The following is a 23469-nucleotide window of genomic DNA, read 5'->3' as shown; positions in this document are numbered from 1 at the left end:
GCATGTAGAACTAAAGCAGCGAGAGACAGAAAGTGCTTGCCCAAGGTCACTCGGAAGGTCTGTGACAGAGCTAGAACTGAATTAGGACTCAGAGTTCCAGTCCAATGTGCTGACCACACCGGTATCGTCTTACAAATTAATTTTGTGTCGTTATCATTCCTTTAAAAACAGCTTCCTCAAAGATTTTTACAGCATTATTAAGAATTAGACAGATATAATACTTAGAATTTATTATTTTCAAAGTAGAATCTTTCCCTCACACCTGGGAGGGAAAAATATCCCCATCAAAGAGAGGGAAACTGAGGCAGAGATTTGCCTAAGGCCATGTTTTCCCTGCAGCTCAGTGTGTGTGTTGAGATTAGAACTCAGAAATCTATCTTCCAGTCCCATTTTAGTCTCCTAGATTATACTGCCTCTCAGGGTTATCTACCATCAAAGAATTAAAATAGCTGAGCAGGAGAGGAAAATTAAGCAGTTCAGCCATGGAAGATAAGATATGGTTTCTAATGAAATTGGGAAACTGAGCTGGAGATTTGATTAGGTTCATATTGCTACAGAATCTCACTACGTAATCTACAGTTGTTATATACCCTGCTCGTAGAATCAGTTCAGATCAGAATATTGACTGGGTGGATCTGTTTCTCCTGAAATGCTCAGCAACCTTGTAGTATTTTTTGTATGAGGGAGGAAGAGCAAACCTGTCTTTCTCACACTAAGTCTTAGGGAAGACTGTGTACAACGTTGTGTGCTTTAATGAGAACATAAGAATGGCCATACTGGGTCAGACCAAAGGTCCACTTAGCCCAGTAGCCTGTCTGCTGACAGTTGCCAATACCAGGTGTCCCAGAGGAAGTGAACTGAACAGGTAGCAATCTCTTTCCTGCCATCCATCTCCAGCTTTTGACAAACAGAGGTTTGTGACCCCATTCCTTACCCATCCTGGCTAATAGCCATTAACGGACCTAACCTGCATGAATTTATCTAGCTCTTTTTAAAACTCTTTTAGAGTCCTAGTCTTCACAGCCTCCTCTGACAAGGAGTTCCACATTTTGACTGTGCACTGCACGGAGAAGAATTTCTAGTTCTTATACTATGAGAACAAGTAAAAAATTTCTCCTTAGTCACTTTCTCCACACCACTCAGAATTTTATATACCTCTATCATATCCCCGCTTTAGTCTCCTCTTTTCTAAGATGAAAAGTCCTAGTCTCTTTAATCTCTCTTCATAGGGGACCTGTTCCAAAACCTAATCATTTTAGTTGCCATTTTCTGAACCTTTTCTAATGCCAATATATCTTTTATGAGATGAGGTGACCACATCTGCATGCAGTACTCGAGATGTTAGCGTACCATGGTTTTATATAAGGGCAATCAGATATTCCCTGTCATATTCTCTTTCCCTTTTTTAATGATTCCTAATATCCTGTTTGCTTTTTGGACTGCCGCTACACACTGCATGGATGTTTTCAGAGAAATATCCATGATGACGCCAAGATCTCTTTCCTGATTAAAGCTGTAGCTAAATTAGCCCCCATCATACTGTATATATGGTTGGGATTATTTTTTTCAGTGTGCATTACTTTATACTTATCCATACTAAATTTCATTTTGCAAACAGGGACCGAGACAAGGAAAGCCGTCAGGTAGCTGATGCCTCCACAATATTATATACCTGGAGAGGGACATACACATGCACAAACAGCAAGAGAAACAAAGAGACGGATTTGGGAGATTCTGAATGCTGAAACTTTTTAGTGATCCAGTTTTCTAGACATATCAATCTTTGCCATTCTGCGTCCTCTCTAATTACATTGTTAATGCTCTGTTATGTGAAATTTATAATCTACTGCAATCTGACTGACCCAATCCATCACACATGGCAAGTCACAAATTAGCATGTCAGTCTGAGTAATTGAAAAAGTGATCCAGTTTTCCAAAACTCCCTTTTTCTGCACCAAAAATCGCTTGTAAGTAGAATTAGTAAAAGAGAAGGAGGGAAGAGAGGTGTTTTTAATTTTATTTAATTTCCAGCAAAAGTCCCAACAATGACAAAAGGCAGCTGTGACAGCTGCTGCTCTGTACGCTGCCAGTGTACCTGCCTGCCTGCCAAATCTTACTGGTTCAAATCTTACTCCACCTGGAGTCCAGCAGGATCGCATGTCACAGAGAATCCCCTTCATTTCACAGTCTGAAGTGGACTCTATAACTCTGGCTAGGTCTACACTTACCATGGAAAATCAAACACATAGGTTTGATCTTCTGGAGTGCATCTTTGTGAATGTGCGAAAAGGCATGTTCCCCAGAATTCCTTGTGAGCTGCAGCTGCAAGGATTAAGGAGTGTTAAGGGAGGAGCGCTCCTGCCGGCATTCTACGGTGAGGAGAGGGATGAATAGCGACAGCTGCAAAGTCGATTGTCTGGTATGCAACTGGTGTACCTAAAATTGCATTGCAGCCGTTGATATTCAAGGTAAGTGTAGACCCAGCCTCTGTTTGCCTCTGCAGGGTGTTCTGTTCTTTGCTTTCTCCCAGCTACTGCCTTGCTGCATGCTAGATTGGAGAGGAGAGCACTGAACACAGCGAAGTCCTTTGATGGAGGATGGCATCAGTGTTCTCTCTAAGCTGAGCACTTGGGTGGCTGCTGAACAGAGATGTTCAGTTTCCTCCCAGCTGATTAGCAGAGCAACCACAGCCACCCAGAGCGAGCAGATGTTTCGATTGTTGGCGCACATCTGAACATGCCTTCGTCCCCATACTATCATTTATTCTGCCCATGGACGGGGGAAAAAAAAATTAGAGGGAACACTGGTTGACAGATGTTAATTGAAAAGATAAAATTTAATCAGGGGTGGGATTGGGGGGGCAATTCGGGAGGATGATGAAGTGTTTCCCAAGACTCCAAAGATCTGAACAACTTTTCAATATGGATTTCCTCTTCCTATATTTTCTACAGCTGCCATCTGTCATGGGAAAGTCTCACAAAGTGCCCCATCTTCAAAGTGACGTCATCAGCATTTCACACATTTGTAAAGGCTCTGACATCTTCTCTCCACTGGTTGGTAGAGTCCAATAGGATAGCCACGAACCACATGTGGCTATTTGGACAGTTGAGTGTGGCTAGTTGTCTTGAACAATAACTATATTTTCAAAATAACATTGGTAGTTCACTAGAGAAATAGCCACTATAGAAGATATTGCTTCAGAACTGGTTGGACACCACAGGGCTAGAGGATAGCAGCCTGTTACTCTGTCATACAGCTACTCCTGTAGATTAAAGGGTGTTTTGTATATGGCATGGATGGGTCTAACCCTGTTGGTGACACTTACAGTTCTGTTAAATAGGCAGCAAGCTCAACAGCCACTGTGGGCCACTGTGGGGGGAGCCAGTTCCATGCCCCCCTGAAGGGACGGGGCTGAGGGCAAAAGGGGTGGGGCCAAGGATAGTCAGCCCTTAACGCCACCCACATTGTGATGTACCATATCCCCTCCCTTGGCCCTCACACTGGTGTAGAGCAGCACTCCAGCAGCAGTTCAACGGGGCCCGGGGCTCCGACCACCACTGCTGTCACAGTAGTGGTGAAATTGCCCTATTGTATACCCCTGTTGGCAGGCCTGTACATAGGAATAGTGTGCCTCTGGGTGTTTAGGATGTTAAAAGAGTTGTGGCTTGTCAGTAAAAGAACAATATTTTTGCCTGGCTGGACATTCTCCAGAAAGAGGAGCAGCAGAGAGGTAGGAAAAGGGAAGGAACACCAAGGAGTATATTGCCAGTTCTGCTAAGAACACAACCAGTTTCCTTCTCTTTGCTAGCAACAACTCCAGAGCAAGAAGTGGAGGGAGAGCAAGGGAGGGGTCTGGGCTAGTCACAAGATTGTTGGCAGTATTCAAATGAGAAACTGGTGTGGGTATGATGAATGGCCATGATGAGCCATAGATACTGTGGTGATCAGTGTGCTTGAAATGGAGATTGCCAGATTAGCAAGGAGTGTGCCTCTGTCATCTGAAGGTGACTCCACCACGAGCTGGTTGTTACATTCTAATTGTTTCACTTGACTGTCACAAATAATGTTTGTTCCAGACCCCATTAGAAGACATTCCTTGCTGGCTTTGGCCTCAAGCAGACTGCAGGGCTCTTCGCCTTTTCACTGCTGGACATGCTAAGACATTACAGCAGTGAAAGCAAAACGCAGGATGGGTTGTTTGTTTGTTCTGACTGGAATGTGATGAGCAATGTGATTGTTTAAAACCCTGGTAGAACCAGCAGCAGTTCTTAGGGTTGTCCATGTGCCCCCCGCTCTGATCATTATTTGATAGGGCTGCTTCAACGGCACTCGAATCAGACATGATGATTTGAAGATAAACCTCTTGTCAAGCTTCAGAAGAGCCCTTGCTAAGTTTCTCCTCCCTTCCGACAGCCACACTTTTTTCCCTCAAGGATTCTTTGTGTCATTCCTTAGAGAGCATCTATCATGGTGTTATTTGTGTGTATCAACATATAGTACTGAATAAAGCCACACTACACCCTTATATATCAAGAGCTGATTTACCCATTGGTAGCGATTGCTATCCATAGGGATACTCCCAGAATTAGGTGCGACCCTGGAGTATAAGTGTTTGAGGTCAGGTAAGTCAGCATGACTAAGGGTACCAGAATCTAGACCAAAGTGACATGTCCCGAATCGTGCGGGAAATCTGTATCTGAGTTGGGAATTGAAATCAAATCCTCCAAGCCTCAGTCCTGCGCCCTAATCCCCAAACATCCTTCCCTGGGGAGGGGTGAATGTGGTAGCGGTAGTTAAAGCTAATATAATAGCCCATTTAACAACACAGGGTCTCTGAAAAGTAGATGGGAACAGGAATTGAAAGGTCAGTATGCAGAGTATTAGCAGAACTACTTTTTGCTCATAGCTCATATTTACTCGTCATATTCTAAGGGTACTCTCTGTGTACCAATGCTGCACAATTGGATGGAATACTGTTTGCCACACTAGGTGTGCACTGTCACTAACTAGTAGATGGGCAATCCTGGAGAACGGTTTTGAGGTTAAGTTATATAAACATCTAGAAGGCATTGTTAGGAGGTACATAACCCTGATAAAAACACAGATCATCCTCTGGCACCTTTCAAAACACAACATCAAAACAGTTCCAAGAAGCCTCATGCTTAGGTCTCAGTGTACCGACTCTGTTTTAATTCTGAGCAAGTTAAATTGAATGTTAACAACATCCTTAGTTCTTACTTCATACAGAAATATACAGAGCATCAGGGACAGCTTTCTGGTGTTTCCAATTAAACAGAGGCATGATCTTTGCTGCCCACTTTATCCAAGGACAAAAGTAATTGGTTAAAATAGCAAATTGCCTTCCATTCCTGCAATTTAGTGTTAGAACATCACAGCAGAAATAAAGCCCCTGATATGTGGATTACTGCCACGATATGGCTATAAATGAAAAGCTGTTCTCTGAACTAATGGTGGGAGAGATAACTGATGCTTCTATGAGATATAACTTTGGGGGATTATTGAATGGGATTTAACTTTTTCTTTAAAACAGAGGTGCACAATTTCTTTTCTTGTGAAAGTGCGATGATCCATCCATCTTGCAAGGAGATTCATTAGAGCATAAAAATGAACAGCCAGTTTTTAAGAACAAAGTGAAAACTGAAGGTAGAAATATGTTACCATAGCAAGCTCTGCTCTAAAACGATGCACTTGGGGCTTCAAATTGGTATCATTAATACCCTCTCTGCCCTAAGGGCATTCCTATGCAACCATCAAAGTGACACATGTTCAGCTCTATGGCCATTTGCCATATGTATCTAAATGAGAGAGACTTCTCTCTAACGATGACTGAACACCAATGGTTCAGAGCGGAGGAGGACTGGGGTAAATCAACAAAAGATGTTTATCTGAAAGTTCAGAGTCTGTGAACTTGGTCTGCAATAGGATTTGAAGAGGTTTTTCAACACGTGTTCCTGATCATAGCCTGAAAGTTAAAAGGGGTTTTAAAACAGCAAATTGGTTTGAGTATCTCTTAATTTTTATATCTAGAACCATGCATGGCTACAAAATTGGTATTCTCATCCTCATCTGCAAAAATGATCTGTGGATGCAGGTGCCCACAGATACAAAGCAGATCTCCACAAATTTGCAGAGTTCTCAGTTCAAAAAATTTGCATCTGCATCGGTTTCCTCAAACATGAGCCATGGGTATCCAAATCCACATCCACATATGTGGATATCCATGGATATAAAGTAGATAGCTGAGGATTTGCAGAACTCTATTTATAGTGTCATTTATATTGCAGTAGATCCTAGAGGCCCCAATCAAGATCAGAGCCCCATTTTACTGTGTGCTGTATATATATACATAGTAAGAGAAGAGAATGTACAGACTATGTGGACAAAATAGGCAAATGGTGGATGGAAAACAGAGGGCCAGTGAGTTGCTCATAATAGGTCAGCAGGGGAGCTGTGATTAGGAATCTGGTCTCCAGACTATCAGTCCCATCACTTATCCTCTGGATCAAGCTGTTCCATAACAATGGCTTGGAGCTAGAAAAAGGTGAAGTTTCATGGGATTTTATTTTACTGTATACCAATACACCATTCATTTTTACAGGAATTGACTAGTATTGTCTGATGCATAGTCGACTCCAGCGAACAAATCCAATATGGCACGCAAGTGGGTGAGAGCATCACTCAGCAATTTAATAGTAACCCACAAAATATTAGTGTTGATTCTAAAAATTAACCACATAGGTATAACAGCAAGAAAACAAAACCCCAAACCAAACGAACGAGTGAAACTTTCAAAATCCTACAAGGAATCAAAGGTGAATTTGCCCTTTATTACTTAATGCAGAGTACCTTATGTGGAATTTATGGTGTGTCAAATGTACATATGCCATTCATTCTCCCTTGGTCAGCTGATTCAAGTGCAAGTTTTCTGGCATATGCAGGCTTGTCATGAATGGTAACAGCATGAAACTGGGGATAGTAGCTTTCCTTTCTTCCAACCTGTTCTGTTCAGTTAGTTTGTAAATGCCTTGTGGAACAGGCTGTCTTACCGCACGCTGATGTTAGCTGGGATATTGTTTTACCCTGATAATTAATAGTTGTTCAACAGGACTATACCACAGAGTCCGAGTCTCTTGTTTCAAGATACCTAAGTGTTACATTCCTTTTTTCACACATGGGGAACTAACCAGCTCAAGGTTACACAGGAAAGTCTAAAACCTAGCCCTAGGCAAGTGCCTTAACTGTGAGACCAGCCTTCCTGCTTACCTTCTACTACCTTTAAAAACAAATCTGAAGTGTTTGTATGTGTAGCCTGACAGCCTTCGAACAGTCAAGACAATCTAGGGTGAGATTTCATACACTACCAACACACAGTCCTTTGCTAGACTGTGAAATTTATAGCCCTGTACTCTGAGAAACACTGCAGTGTTTTTTTAATTATGCATTTAATTAAAATGTTTGGGATCACAAACCATCATTAATGCAACAATTGGGTAACTAGGGACAAAGCTCCCACTGCTCTCTTTTTTCGTAGTATTTGGACACTATTTAAAAACATCTGACATCTTGTGAGTGAACAGAAATACTGTGTCTCCGAATGAATTCACTACCAGCCACACATGCTCCTCAGGTGAAGACCTGGGAGAAAAGTACAGGGCAACAGACTTGGGTTTTGTCAGACCTGCTGGGATATTGTATATTCTAGACTCTAGCCTCACATTCTCCTCCCTCCTAATTAAAGGACAGCTAATGAGAGATCCTCAGATGACCCCAACTTTTGTGGTAGCCATGTGAGAAAATACTTTATGCTCACATGAGCAGAATGGTGAAGAGGATTTTGCGAAAGCTATTGTCAGTCAGCCCTCCTAGAGGGTCATAATTTGCTTTTCTCTGCTAGCGAGGAACCAGTGGCACAAGGAAGGTGGGTTGAATCTGGGCATATTCATATGTCAGGAGGTTTAGATCCAGCTCTGTTCTCTTCAAACAAAAAACAGTCTTTATTTCAGTGGGTATTTTATCAGACCCATATGACTCCTTGCTGTTATCCTTTTAAAAAATTCCTAATGGAAACAGTTGCATGCTAATTAGCATGGAAGGAATCAAAATCCAGGCATTTTCCTAATTAAAAAGAATTATATGTCTCCCATGTGTATGGGGAAAATTGTGAGTTGGTGGCCAGACTTTTCAGAAAGATGAAAGGTCTCTCATCAAAGGAGGACTTGACTACTTTTGCTCAAATACTGGCATAGTCTCAAGACGGCTTTCTCTATGATAAGCAGCTTGCCATATCTAACCCAAGATTCTCATTATTTTTATTGAACTCTACAAAGCACTTAATGCCTGTGCAGTAGGGACACAGTGAAACTGAAACCTGCAAGGTCTACAAAACAAACACAAAATTGAGACTTTTCAGCCGTTGAATTAGGCAGAATGTCAGCTATTCTCAGAGTGTTTCATTTTGGAGACGTCAAAAGCTAGAGATGTACACAATTTATAATGAATAACCTTGCCTCTATTCATGGAGTCCACAAACATGTCCATTTTCTCTAACTGTTCACTAACTGAAATTATTCAACAAATATTATTATGAATTTAATTTATATCTTGGTATTTCAAATTTGAAATTCAAGCTCACTGCTCATTTGTGACTGATCACCTAAACCCCCTTGGAGCAGACCTTTAAGAGGACTCAGGTCAGATTTTCAAGAACTCAGCATTCACAATTCAGGTCAGATTTTTCAGATGACCTCAGCACCTAATATACAGAGATTCTTTGAAAACTACTTACTTTGATGCCTAAATAGGAGCTGAGTGCTTTTAAAAATCTGGAAATGCCTGTTTATAGGTAGTGAGCACTTATGAAGACTTTACTAAGAGTATTCCTTTTGAATAAGCATAGCTATTTAATTGAATTTTCTTCTGTGAATGGCCTCAGAGTTTAAGGGGAATATCAAAAACAACAAGAAGTCCTGTGGCACCTTACAGACTAACAGATACTCTGGAGCATAAGCTTTTGTGGGCAAAGACCCACTTCATCAGATGCAAGTGATGAAGCGGGTCTTTGCCCACGAAAGCTTATTCTCCAAAATATCTGTTAGTCGATAAGGTGCCTAAGGGGTAGCAGGAACTTAAACTACAGTCAATCTGAAAACAATAGTTAAAAGGAAAGTTGGCCAGGAAATTAGTTATGGTCTCCCATGAAAAACTGAGAAAAAACAGTCCCTCTCACCTTCTTCCCTCTTTTCAAAGCTTTTTTAAAAATGTTTCAAGTTTTCATTACAAAAATGCAAAAACAAAACAAAACAAAAAGCCCTGAAAATGCTAAATGTTAGATTTTCAGCTTCCCCTGCAAAATTTTAGACACAGAGGTAACCATGTTAGTCTGTATATTCACAAAACAAAAACAAAAACAAAACAAAACAAACCCCCAGCAATCATGTAGCATTTTAAAGATTAACAAAATAATTTATTAGGTGATGAGCTTTTGTGGGACAGGCCCACTTCGGATTTGGAAATAGTGCGGAAAATGAACTGGTCTGTATAACAGAGATACAAAACAAAAATTTTAGTTTCCAATTTTCAAGAATTGAAATTTGTTCTTAAATTTCAGTTTAGCTGAAAAGCCATTGCCAATTAAAAATAAGCAAGCAAATTCCCCGGCCCCTAAAACTCCCCCGACATCGATGGAAAATATCCAGACTTCACATTAAAAATAGTGTCTGGTATTGTATCTGCCTCCAATCCTTTGTAGCTGTTAGGTGAGATTGTCATATTTTAAGAAATGTGTTTTACTCTCTGCTGCGGTGTGAAGGGTGCACACAACTACCAGAGAGCCTCATGTGGAATGAGATGGGATGAAAATGACTATATTTAAAATGCTGTCAAATGCACAAAGGGGGGCATTTTCAAAAGCATTGTAAGGATCTAAGAACCAGAGATTTAGGGTGTATCTTCATTTCAAATGCTACAGCAGCACAACCATTGCAGTAGTTAATCTACCTCCCCAGGAGGCAGTAGCTGGGTTGATGGAACTTAGCAGTATCTATGGCATGGGCTAGGTTTGCATAGTGGCGTCTCTCTGGGGTGTGGAGTTTTCACAACCCTGAGAGATGTAGCCATGCTGATAGAAGTTGGCCATTTAGACCAGCCCTTAGGCTCTTATGCCACTTAGGCGCTCGTGAAAAATTTACCCAAAGTAAATAAAGCAGGGTGAAAGTAATTTAAATTTCTTAAAGCTACTGTCATATCACAACCTGCCTGGAGGTGCAAAGGAGTCAGGGATAGGGACGGGAGGGCTCACAGCAGGGGTGGTGGGGGAGACTTTTTGATATGACAGTACCTGTAAGAAATATAAATGGGGGGTGGCATGCAGGGAGTGGGCACATGGGGGTGCAGGAGAGAAGGTGGGGGTTGGGTTATGGGGCATGCAGGAGTCCAGGCAGGGGTGGGGAGGTGTAGGAATCAGGATAGGGAGTTGGATTGCAGGGGAGCTGAGTGGATGGTGAAGGAGACAAGGTTGGATGGGGAGATGTCGGAGTCTGGGCAAGAGGTTGCAGGGGGAGGAATCAGGGCATGGGGTTAGTGGGGTAGGGCTCAGGGCAAGGGTTTAGGAGGTAATTGGGTTGATCAGGACTGGCAGTTTAGCCACTGTGCTGCCTGGACACTGGATCCCACTCTCACCCTGATGTGTGGCCCAAGTGCATGCTGTGCCACCAGCATCTCTTATCAGGTCTCCCGAGCTCCACCATGAAGTGAAGCCTGCCCTCGAGCTAACCCAGGTGCTGGAAAAGGCCATGGTACTGGGGGCCGTGGTAGTAGCACAGCCAGTCTTCAGACTGGAGGAGGATGCCCCATGCCCTTTGCTGGTCCTGAGCCTGCAGCCCCTTGGTGCTGAACTTGGCCACCTAGCCATGGTCCATGCCAAAGACCCAGGCCAGGTGGGCCAGCAGCTCCGCCCACTGACGAATGGTTTCCAGGGCCCTGTAGGATCATGTGAACTCCATGCTTCAGAGTTGGCCGGAGGTGGCACCTTCTCCCAAGTCTCCTGGGGGACAGTGGGGGTAAGCAGTTGTTCAGTAGCTCCTCCATGCCCAGGCTCAGAGTGACTGGTACTGAGCCCAGGGAGGTGGCAGTGCCAGGTCCTGCTAGACTCCCATCATTCCCTGCCAGGGTCCCATCACTATGGCGATGCTGCTAGGCCACCTTGGCATGACCCAGGGCTAATGGAGAAGGTGTAGCATAATTAGGAAAGGGCCCATCTGGCTCATGCTGGCTGACAAGCACGAAGCCAGGGACCCTTGGCCAGCAGTGCCAGTTCCTTGCCACATCCTAGGAGTGGTTGGCTGCAGCATTTTTGGATGGACCCAAAGAAAGAGCCTGACTGGGTGGCCTGGTAGGGACTGCACTCTTCTGGCCACTTGATCCCAGGAGCTGGTTGGAGAGGCGGGTACTGCATTGCAGCCTGTACACTCTGTGACCGCAAGGCCAAAAGTGCCATCAGCATCCAAAGCCCCATTCCCAGCTGGCCAGTCTCTTACTGGAGCACCATGCTGGGATGCACTGGCTTACTTTCATCTTTGAAATAAAATGAAAAAGGCACATTTATCTCAAACGGCTTTCAGCTATAGCAGATGTGAAGTATTCTCAAGCAGTGAGATTTTTAGCTTGGAATTGCTGGTTAAGATTCACATTTCACAATTACATGAGTGCAAACTTAAATCAGACTTTCTTCAAGTATCTATGCCAGTGAAACTGTCACATGAATGTTTCCCAAAAGTTATCAGAAGAGGGAAAACATTTACTATTAGCATCAATCTGCTGAAATGCATTTATGATGCATTTCACCCCTCTACAGAGAATCAGCATACGTAGGTGCAAATTAGGACTTAAATGGTACCTAAACTATACATTGGGATGAATTTCCTCTTGAGTTAATATTTGTAGTGATTTTTTTTGTAATATTTGCCTGGTGCTAGCCAAAGCAAAGCAAAGTCTCTATGCTAAAGGTGGTTTTATTTCAGAATGACATTTGTTCAAAGGGTCATTGCAGGATAATGGATGGAAAACAGGAAGGAAAGTTTAATTAACCCTGAATCCCTCCCAAAGTGATATAGGGTTGGGGGTTCAGAGAAGAGGGGAAGAAGGGCAGATGTTTTGGTCAGAGTTTCACTTCCTCTTTAGGAAAGCTGTAGAGTGTAGCCAGACTAGAATTTGATATTGTTCACTCACCTTCCGTCACTGAGCTGTCTCAGGACATGATTCAAAGAGATTAATTTGATTAGCATTGCCCAAACTGTGGAATGCTGACCCTCTGCTTCAATGAAATCCATTTTGGCCTCTTTCCTAGGGTAACTGCCAATTGTTGTCAAAATCCCACTGCATTTGCATGTATTCTGCACTCTTTCCTGCATTAGATGCACACTTTGGGAACCAATGGTGTCAAAATTCATGTCCCTGTAAGGAGCTGTGTTAAAGCTTGTTACAGGTTGTGTTGAAACAGATAGGTGTGAAATGTGCCTTTGCTATAAGGGACAGTAAAGGGGCCTGACCTCAAACAAGGCCTAATGAAGTCTGCCCCAAATTTGCACAGAGGAAATGGTAAAAGAGATTCAGAGCGGAGCAAGAAAGCCAAGCAGCACTTGTAAGCAATGTGTGACCCTGAGAGAAACCTAGAGAGAGATTCTGGGCTCAGGAGCTGCTCTGAGAGAAGCTTGGGCCTATCAGCAAAGAGACAACTACTTTTGTTTTTGGTTCCTGGTGAATTCTGAGGATCAGGAATTGTATCATAGAAAATACCAGGCTCCATCACCTGTTTTCACTCCTAATCAGAACAGTTTCTCAAGGTCCTGCACTTCGACTAATCACTTATTTAGAAGAGAAACCAAAATATGCCCCCTTCCTTTCTTATGGTTCAATGACAAGTGAAATAGTTGTCAATGCTGACATTTAAAATGTTGCGAACTGAGTCAGTAGCCTTTCAGATGAATGAACCTGTTCACCCCTCAGAGCTACTGTTTCAAGCTCTCTTCAGTCTGAGGCAATGTCTCCGCATTGTTCACATGCACTATGCTTTGAATGTTTTTTCTATATCCATAACAGCTGGAGACTCTTTTGTCTGAATGGAAGCAGGGACTGAGGAACAACTGAGATGCGTGTCAATTCCCCAACCCTTGACCAATAGCACATAGCACCTCACATTTTGAGTAAAACTGCATCCACAACTAGAATGGTTGAAAAAAAATTAAAAAATTTCACCCCAAGAAACTTTTGTTCGAGAAACCTTTGTTTGAACACTTTCTGTTGGAAAAAAGATAATACTTTTCCCATGGGACATTCTGATCATTTCAAATGATTTTAATTTCAAACCAACATTTTGAAATAAAAAACACCCTGGTTCAGATCAAAGGATGCTTTAAGCAAAAATGAAACAGATTTTATGTTGAAATTGAAAATATTAATTTGAGACAGAAATGTTTATTGAGAAATTTCCCAGGGAAAACTGATATTTTCCATCAGAAGTGACACTTGTATGCCAAAAGTCTTGTGGCACCTTATAGACTAAGGGATATTGCGGAGCATAAGCTTTCGTGGCCAAAGACCCTCTTCATCAGATGCATGAGTGGGGGGAGTGGTTTCAGAGGCATATTTAAAGAGTGGGGTCCCAGTAACAGGGAGAGTCCCACTCTTTAAATACCCCTCTGAAACCACCCCCACACCCATGCATCTGATGAAGTGGGTCTTTGCCTATGAAAACTTATGCTCCACAATATCCCTTAGTCTATAAGGTACCACAAGACTTCTTGTTGTTCTTGAAGCTACAGACTAACACGCCTACCTCTCTGATACTTGTATGCCAAAGTTACTGTGGGTCTGTCAGCACTTTAGTAAGAGCTCTATGTAAACTCAAAAGCTTCTCTCACCCACAAAAGTTGCTCTAATAAAAGATATTACCTCCACCTACCCTGCCTCTATTTTTTTCTGTTGAGAAACCCGGTTTTGACAAAACTGTTTTTTTCCTGTGAAAAAAACTTTTCACATACAAAATGTGGACAAAGTGCCTATTAGAGCCAGTTTTGACTGAGAAAGTATTGGCCAGAGTATCAGGTTTTAGCCCTCACCCCTGCCTTTTACCCCTTTGAAATGTTCTAATCTGTAGAAGTTGTCTTTGGTTCTTGGGGTTACTATTATCATCGTTGCTATTTTTCATTATGCACTGAAAGTAATTATTGCTACACAATTCATTAAGGAAGATAAAATCTCTGAGCATAGTGTTTACAGAATTATTTCATGATACAGCAAACATATTGACACCTGGTTAACTTTATGTGCTGGCCAAACCTATGACTATCTATGTGCACAAAGTTAAGGAGGTGCTTAAGAACTTTGCTTGATGGGGCCTAAGTTAGACAATCTATACCCATCAGACACAAAGTGGGGCTCCAATAAGACCCCATCTCAGAACAGTGAAGCTTTTAAAATAATGTTCTTTTTAGTGGATTATCACAGAAGAAGTGAGTTTGAAATAGGGGTCTGTCTGGAGAAGGGTTGTGACTGCCATGCTGCAAGACATGTTAGATGAACTCTGTGTAGCTACTACTTGCTGTACACAGGAAATGGCTTCCTCTCCTCAGCTCCGTTCAGTGAGCAGGCACTATCAACTACTATTGTACACAGCCTATCTGAATGAAGTCCTTTTTACTCTCTAGCTGAGTCCATCAGAGATACATAGTTTCAGATATTTCTGGTAAGCAACTGCATCACCTTCAGCTTTCTCCTGCCTATTAGCTATTCTTATTGTAACTTTCTTTTAGGGTTAGTACCATAATTGTTGTTTAGTTGGATTTCATTTGCACCCATGGGCCCGAAGCAAGATCAAGACCCAATCGTATTAGGCATTGTATAAACACATAGTTAGAGATAATCCCTTATCCCACAGCACTTGGATTTTAAGTAGAAAAGACAGCTGAGAGTGGAAACAGAGATGGAGAAACATGACCAAGGATCACACAGAGATCAGTGGCAGAGCTAGAAATACACTTCAGGTCGCTAGAATTCCTTTCTAGTTCCCTAATAACAGAGAGGTAACCATGTTAGTTTGTAATTCAATGAAATAAAGCAGCAAAAATGTAGCACTTTAAAGACGAACATCACTAGCTCACACTGCCCCAGTATTCCAGTCTTCTGAGGCCCTCATTACTTTTCACCCTACTCCCCTTTCCTATCTCCTTTCTCGCCATTAGCCAGCAGGGATGTTAGGCACACACCATTCCAACTAGCTTGGAGTGGACCTGTTTCTCTTTCTTTAGTATTGGACAGTTTATCTTTGTTTCAAACACATTTGTTTCATCACTGAGCATATTTTTACGAACTCATTGATACATCTGTAAGCCCAATGCCACAATACATTAAATTAGGGTTTGCTATAGTTATCTCAGACTTATGCATAATCTAAATTGTTAAATGTTCTGGTTACAGCTCATGCTTAGTTGCACATACAGTGCTGCCACCCATTGGATGTGGTAGGGAATAGTTTTCTGCAAATTAAGATCACGTAGGAATGCATAGAAGCAATCATCTGGCATGAAAAGATTAAGTGCTGTAAGTCTACAGCCCTGTACAGCCTTCAAACTAGTTAATAACAGTGAAGATGGGTAGGGAATGGCTTTCCTGTCCCATGAAAATGTTTAAGACATTGAAAAATGTTCTTGTCCTGAATCAGGATGAACAGTTGCACAAAATAAACATCAAAACAAAAAGCAGTCAATTAGCACTTTAAAGACTAGCAAAATGGTTTATTAGGTGAGCTTCTGTGGGACAGACCCACTTCTTAATAAACATGTACAATTATTTTGGGTTAATCAAAATGTTTTGGTTTTTGTTGTATTTTTTTTACAATTTTACATTTTAAATGGTTAAAAGCAAAACAAAAAACAAACAAAAAACCCCAATGATTATCATTAGTTTATCTTTTGAAATGAAAAATCATTCATTTTGCACATTTTGAAAAATCAGGAATATTTGTTTTGAAAAGGTCAAAACGAACCCTTTACAAAATTTCTAATATTTTATTTCCTAAATTTTTGAGTGGAAAATTTGTTGAAACGGATCCTTTGCCATGAAATGTTTCAATTGCAATGAGTCAGAATTTTCTGAAGGAAAAACATTTCTTCCAAAACATTCCCTAGCATCTCTGTATGCAGATTAATGGACACAAGTGTGCAACATAGTTTCTGCTGGGTACCAGATTGCATTGCCTTTTTGCCCAGCAAGGCCACATACATTTCTGAATCTAAGAGGAAAAACCCTAAACTCCTATAGAGACTTACAACAGGAGAATATTTACGATAAAAGTTTAAAATAGAGGCATATTCAGAATTCTTTGCAAGAGTCCCTATGGCTCTGGGAATGCCTCTGCCCTGAGTGTCATCAATTCACGCCTCAATAGTGCCAGTGATGCAATCTCAGAATTTTGCCACAGTATACATAAAAACCAAGTGCACCTCAAGGGTCTCTCCAAATATGCAGAGAGGAGATGCATATAACAAGAGGGATACAACGAACAGAAAAATGGATTAACGGAAATAGGCTGGATACCTATTGGTGTAAATTAGCACAACTCCACTGAAGTTAATAGGTCTGATTTGCATTGATATTCAGGCTGATTTACGCAGCCAAGGTCTTAAATGAGAATGAGGCCCATTGAACCTATGCTGGTTTCCACCAACAGAGGATATGGGATTAAAAACATATAGGCTACATCTACATTAGAGGGATTTTCTGGCAAAACTGGGCTTTTCGCAGAAAAGCCTGTCAAGCATCCACACACAAAACATGCTTTGGCAGGAGTTTGTCGACAAAATTCTCCCCATTCAGGTATAATGCCTTTCTCGACAGTTTTCTGTCAACAAAACAGCCGTGTAGATGCTCTGGGGCCCTTTTGTCAACAGACAAGGCTTCCGGTTCACCAGTCAGCCCTGTTTGCAGAGCTTCTGGTCAGCTGTTCTACTGAGAGAGGGCTGGGCAGTCTGGCTGCTTTCTGTTGACAGAGTGGATTTCTCTTTTGATCTGGTTTTATGTGTAGACGCAATTTGTCGACAGAAGTTTTGCCAGGAAATCTTGTCTGGCAGTCATTTGTGTTGACAGATGCTTCTCGTATAGATGTAGTGATACCTTAGTAGTCATGCTTTGGGTAGGCAAGGAATAAAGGACATATCATCTGTTCTTACTTGCTTATTCACTACCATGCCTACAGATTGCAATAGCTAGGTAATAATTACTTTGGCTCAATTCCAGTGCACACAGGCTAGGAGCAGGAGGCTACATGTGGAGACACTTTATTAAAATAACTCTTGAAGTATCTTCTTTGTTAAACATAATTTTTAGTTCAAAGACACGGGCCCTTAAATCTCTTGCTTTGACATATGTCAGGTGGGGAGAGATGGCATGTGTCAACATGGTTGACATCACACAAATGACACTTTACAATGCAGAGCATGGATGCTTTGTCAATGATTTATTGCGGGAAATGGGAAAAACAATTCTACATTATTTTCCAGTACAGGAAGTATACTGGAAAAGTAACTGTGATTGATTATTAAACAATTACAAGGTATGCAAAGTTATCAGATTCAATTTGTGAGAATTCCCATGGCTTTACTTTTGAAGGAGGATTTCTCTTTAGTACTTCAGATGCTGTTTTTACTATCTGACAATTTCTTCTCCTTTAAGATATTTTCTATTCTTATTTCCTTCCTGACTTCAATATCCCAATTTGTTTTCATGGTGACCAGTTAAATCTTCTCATGTGGTGTATTCTGATGAAACAGTTTAAAATATTATTATCCTTGTGAGTACATCTAGTATGTTTTTCCAGATGGCTGCTCTGTTTGTTTCTTTTTGTTTCCTGCGGAGTGCCAAAATACCTTTATTTTAAAAGTGGTTATTTGTTGGTTTTGTATAGTCCTCTCCACGGAGATCGTCTAGCAAGCTAGTAAATTATATTTTGTAACCTTGGTTTTATATGATTGGATCAATTTCTCCATTTTATTGTAAAAATACAGCTGGATTGTTGAAATCTCAGGTGGAGGACATAAGAGACCACTACAACCATAAATACAATCATGGTAGATTTCTATAATAGTGGGAATCCAAGACTTTTGCTCTAGTTGAAAATATAGAAGAAAGAATGATTATATGCGAGGGCTAGGAAGGGAATCAGCATTTCCAAATTGGAAGTCATGGTCCTGCCTCAGGAGAAAGTGGTCTGTTCTTTTTAGGTGATTGATGGAGAAGCGCTGCCCTTGGGGGAAGAGTTCAAGTAGCTAGGAGAATGAGAAGTCCTGTGGCACCTTATAGACTAACAAAATTTTTGGAGCATAAGTTCTTGTGGGCAACGACCCACTTCGTCACTTTGCCCCTGAAAGCTTATACTCCAAAAATTCTCTTAGTCTATAAAGGTGCCACAGGACTTGTCATAGTCTGTACTTTTAGAAACAAACACGGCTACGCCTCTGATAAAAATAGCTTGAGGCCTTGTTCATGAGTGAGTGGGAACACAAGATTGACTGGGGGATTGGCACAGTGAGGGCAATGACATGGGCACCGTACTGATCCATGGTAATAAACTGTGATCTGAGTACTTCGATAAAGCTCTCAGTTTACAGGTCAGTCTGTGTCCCCATCTTAAGGTATGGTGATGTACTTTGGGTAATGGCCAAAAGGTTGAGATTGGACATACAAGTGGTAGAAATGAGGTTTCTCTACAGGATAGCTGGGCTTACTTGCTGAGACACTGTGAGGCTCGCTAATATAGTACACCACTGACTTACATCATTTCTGCTTACATGTTTCTTGCAATAATGTGAGTTGAAATTGTGAGTGGCAAGGAGCTGGGAACAAGGTGGCAGACTGGCTCCCAGCTCCCTGCCACTTGAAACTGATGAGTGCAGCATGACTGGTCAGGTTCCCAGGTCCTGCAAGCAGAGGGGAGCTGGAAGCCAGGCACAGCCAAGACTGAGGGACTGAAGAGGGCAGAGCCCCTCCCCCACCCAGTACTGACTTGCATGAAATTTGACTTACACATGGTTGACCAGGAACCCCCATGTATAAATTGAGGGTCTACTGTATTTGGGAGACTCTCAAAGTAGAGCTGCCGCTCCTTCAGATCAAGAGGAACCGGCTGAGATGATCAGGGCACTGGATATGCCTGGGAGGGGTCCTTTGGAACACTGTTGGGCATGTCCCACTGGGAGGAGGCCCCAAGACCAACCCTGGACACTCTATATGCATGATATGTTCAAATTGGACTGAGAATGCTTGGCAATACCCCTGGCGGAGCCAGAACCTGTTGTGGAGGAAAGGGAGGTCTGTTTTTCCTTATTCTCCACCATAACCCTCATGAGGAAAAGTTGCATGTAGGGAAAAGAAGAGGATGACAAAGTTTTATTTATACTGCTGTAACTCTGTTGGCTTCAGTGGAGCTACTCCTGTTTGTTATCTGTGTGTATGAGAGATACAGACTATGGGTTTAAGTATCAGAGGGGTAGCCATGTTAGTCTGTATCCACAGAACCAATGAGAAGTCCTGTGGCATCTTACAGACTACCAAATATTTTGGAGCATAAACTTTCCTGGGCAAAGACCTGTCTTGTCAGATGCAATGTAGTGGAGAGTCCAGAGAACAGTCGAATCATATAAGCTTATGAAATGAAGGAAGTCTCAATCAAAAGGAAGGCCAGAGTTGATGAGGTCAAATTAGTCAGGGAGGATGTGGTCCATATCCAGCAGCTAATGTGAAGGTATGAACACCAAGAGAGCAGAAACTGCTTTTGTAATTGGCCAACCACTCCCAGTCTCTGTTCAATCCTTGGTTGATGGTGTCCAATTTGCAAAAGGATTGTAGCTTTGCAGTTTCTCTTTGGAGTCTGTTTTTGGACTTTTGGAGACTGTGGGTTTGATTCTTACCTATTTAAGAAGAGCAATTCCACTATAATCAGTGGAAATACGTAGGTATAAAACTTGTGTGAATGAGATCAGAATCAGGCTCCACGTTGTCAGCACAAGCTACTATTGATATTTAAGTGGCTGTACAAATCTACAGTTTAGTTGTCCAAGTCACAGGCTCAAAGTTATAATAGTAATCCATATTTATCTAATGCAGTAACATCCTTTTGCTGTTTTAATTAATAATTTCCATACACACAGTTTGCGCTTCCTTCCTTGGCTGCCACAGAGGACTGAGAGCCTTGGCAATGACTGATGTTGTTTCAGTGCAATTTAGAAAAGGCAAACAGCTGTGGCAAAAGACATAATGGCAGAGGAAAAATGTGTCATGGAAAGTAAAGCAGATGTCCAGTGCCAGTGTTGGCTGCTGCACTGGGCAGACTGACTCACCACTTCACACATGGATTTGCCAAATTAAATACAGTTTAACCTTTTAATCCCCCCCCTGAAATTGGTGGATTTACAGCTAACATTTGATGGCAGATGCTGCAGTTCTTAGGTAAAACTTCCATCAACTTCAGTGGGTATTTCCCTGAGTTAAGAGATGACTACAGGTAGCCAGCAGGCTATTATCTGCCTCTTATTTATTATTATTGGTATTGCAAGACCAACAATCATATGAATAATAATAACAAGACCAATACTACTACTACTACTACACTAGTGAGCTGCGACTGGGGGATCCATTGTGCTAGGCACAGAATAAATACATAGTAAGAGACATGTCCCGCCCCGAAGATTATACAGAGTAAACGGACAAGACGGGCAAGGGTGAGAGGGTAAACAGGGCTCAGAGAAGTGAAGTGACAGAAGCAGAATCCAGGTTTCCTGAATTATAGGCCAGTGCCATAGTCATTAGACCACATTGGTGAACAAAGCAAACTAGGGAAAAATTCTGCCCTCTTTTACACCAGGATAAGCCTGTAGCAACTCAATTCTGGTCGTTACACCCGTGTGCACCGGAGCAGAATTTAGTTCACTATCTACAACTGCTGGAAAAAAAAAAGAATGCCATATATTTCTGAGAACTGTCCTTACAGTTTCTTATATTAATTACTTTTGATGGTGCTCACTCACCTGCAGTTGCTTTCCACAATTATCTAGTGAAAACATTTACTAGCAGAATAGTTGCAGAAACAATGGATTATGAGCAAATAGTGGAGAATATTCATGGCAAGTGAATTTTGAATGTGTTCACGTCCATATTCACATGAACAACAAGAAGTCCTGTGGCACCTGATAGACTAACAGATATTTTGGAGCATAAGCTTTCGTGGGCAAAGACCCACTTCGTCAGATACATGAGAAATCTGATTCTAAGCATTATGCAAATCCCATCAGAGACTGGAAACATACCATGCAAGTTCTGTGGCCAATCAAAATTAACTAAAACGGGTGAAATTTTGAACAGCAAATACATGCACCACACTAATTTACAAACAAGGATTTGGCAGAATTATTTGGTGAGCTGCATGGAATAAATCAGAGGAAGTTTTAAACTGTTTGCAGATATTATTGAAACAGAAAGGTGAAATTTGTGAAATAGATTATTTGCTGCCAATTATTCACTTATTTCCAATACATTCACATATAAATATATCCAGATTTATTTATCTGTGTATCCACTTGTTTTCATAATTGAAAACTTGGCTGTACTGAATCTATGCAGCTTACAGTAAACCTGATCAACTGTGTGAGTCGACAAAAAACAAAAACAAAACAAAACAAAAAAACCCCTCCAAAGCAAAAAACATGGCCAGACATGAAATCTTTGGGGCAAAACTTTGTGTCACCAAATCTAGTATTGTTATACCTTCAGAGGTACATGATAATTTGCTGCACCTTGTTCAGTTTATGTAGAAATCCAAAACTGCTACAAACTTCTGCATGCACATGGAACTGATCTGTAGTGACATTATAGGATTAAAAAGTAAGATCGTTGATGCGGTCCACTTTGTACTGCCATTATAGCTTCACATTGATATTTCCAACAGAGCAGCTGCCTATTTTATTAGCTACAGAAATTGACTGCACATTTTGAAAATGCCCTTTGCACCATGTCTTTATTATAGGATTCAGTACAGCTGAGCAAATATAACTACTGTAATATGCACCAAATACAGGGAGATAGTGAGACCAGAATAATCTCTCTGATTATTTATAGTGTGCAGAGTGAAGGAAAAATATAGAAGTTCTTTGCAAGTTGAAAAAAAAGGGAAAATGTATTTAAACTGTCATGAAGGCCTTGTTTAAGGGATTACCATCCTCACAACCTCTAAGTAACAGACTTTAAAAAAGGCCTCCATGTAATCCCTTCCTTGGTATATTTCAGGGCTGTACCTCAGCTGGAATTGTTAATATTAGTCAGCTAGGAAAATCAACTGTTTATTATTTGTCAATAAGCTTCCAATAAGCACACCCAACACAGAACAGCTTAATTTTTCCACTTACCCCCATTTGTCTCTTGAACGTTTAAAACAAAAGTTCATTTTGTCCTGCAGCTGGACAGATTCCTTGCTGCTGCTTTGTATTTTCTCACACAGTCATAAAAATTATGCTGGCCCGAAGGAAGTGGAAAACAATACAGAAAACAAACACGGAAGCCCAGGAGGAAAGCAACACCCCAAAGACCAGCACTAATAGCAACCAGCACTAACGGCAACTGGGAGAGAGCTCTCCTCCTGTTGCTAACTTTTTCCAGTGCTGTGCCTCTGTTGTTCTTTTGGAAATGAAATTCTTTCTGATTCAATTTCTATTGTAACTTTTCCTCATTCCCTTTGCAAGCTATTCTTCACTGCTAGTATTCACCCAGAATAAACTATTTGATACAAATTCTTTTTTTTGTACCTAGATAAGTAATTTAAAGCAAAATATTACTTTGAGGCTGTATCAAAGCCAGCTGACATGTTTAAGAGCATGTTGTCAGGGAGGCAGCAATTATTAAAGATACATTCCTCCATAATGTGGTATTTGAAAGCCCTCACTGAAAACAGAATAATATATTAAATATCCACCTACAGGACATTTTTCTTGTAGGACAGAATGGGAGAGAGAGAAGAGGTTGGCAATAATGGCTTTTTTCTGAAAAATTAATGGGAAGGCAGGGAAAATACGCAACATCAGCCTTGTTGATTTTGCCTCCTTGGTATTTCTAGCACCAAAAGGCAGCTGCAGTGAGGAAGGAGAGGTCATGATTTCACTCTAAAGATGCCAAGGTCACTTGCAGCGGGATTTATTGCAGTGCTTAACGTCACTGGGCCTCATTTTATTCCTTTGCTTATTTTTACACTGGCATAAACCTGTTAATTCCAGTGCTGCTCTATCTGATCTATTCTAGGGGTGAGAGGAGAATCAGGTCGATTATTCAGGTGTGCATATGTATTTGCAATATAGAAATACTGAGCTTGGATATTTAATAGATGGTGGAAAAAATACAAATAATTGTCCTTCA

General features: G+C 41.3%; 1 protein-coding gene across 2 annotated transcripts in view; it reads right to left on the bottom strand.

Annotated features, from left to right (window-relative positions):
• LOC142018390 (calcium-activated potassium channel subunit beta-2) overlaps positions 1–22640 on the bottom strand; it is a 253267-nt gene extending 230627 nt beyond the window's left edge. For both annotated transcript variants that reach the window (XM_075004160.1, XM_075004163.1), the window contains exon 1: positions 22470–22640. In XM_075004160.1, coding sequence (XP_074860261.1) covers positions 22470–22507 — 38 coding nt within the window. In that variant the 5' untranslated portion in view covers positions 22508–22640. The remainder of the gene's footprint in view (positions 1–22469) is intronic.
• Positions 22641–23469: the final 829 nt, after the last annotated feature.

The sequence above is a fragment of the Carettochelys insculpta genome, chromosome 10 (assembly GCF_033958435.1).
Source record: "Carettochelys insculpta isolate YL-2023 chromosome 10, ASM3395843v1, whole genome shotgun sequence".
In the NCBI taxonomy this organism is placed as follows: Eukaryota; Metazoa; Chordata; order Testudines; family Carettochelyidae; genus Carettochelys; species Carettochelys insculpta.
Note: the sequence above shows the minus strand (reverse complement) of the source record. Positions and strands in the feature narration are given on the sequence as shown.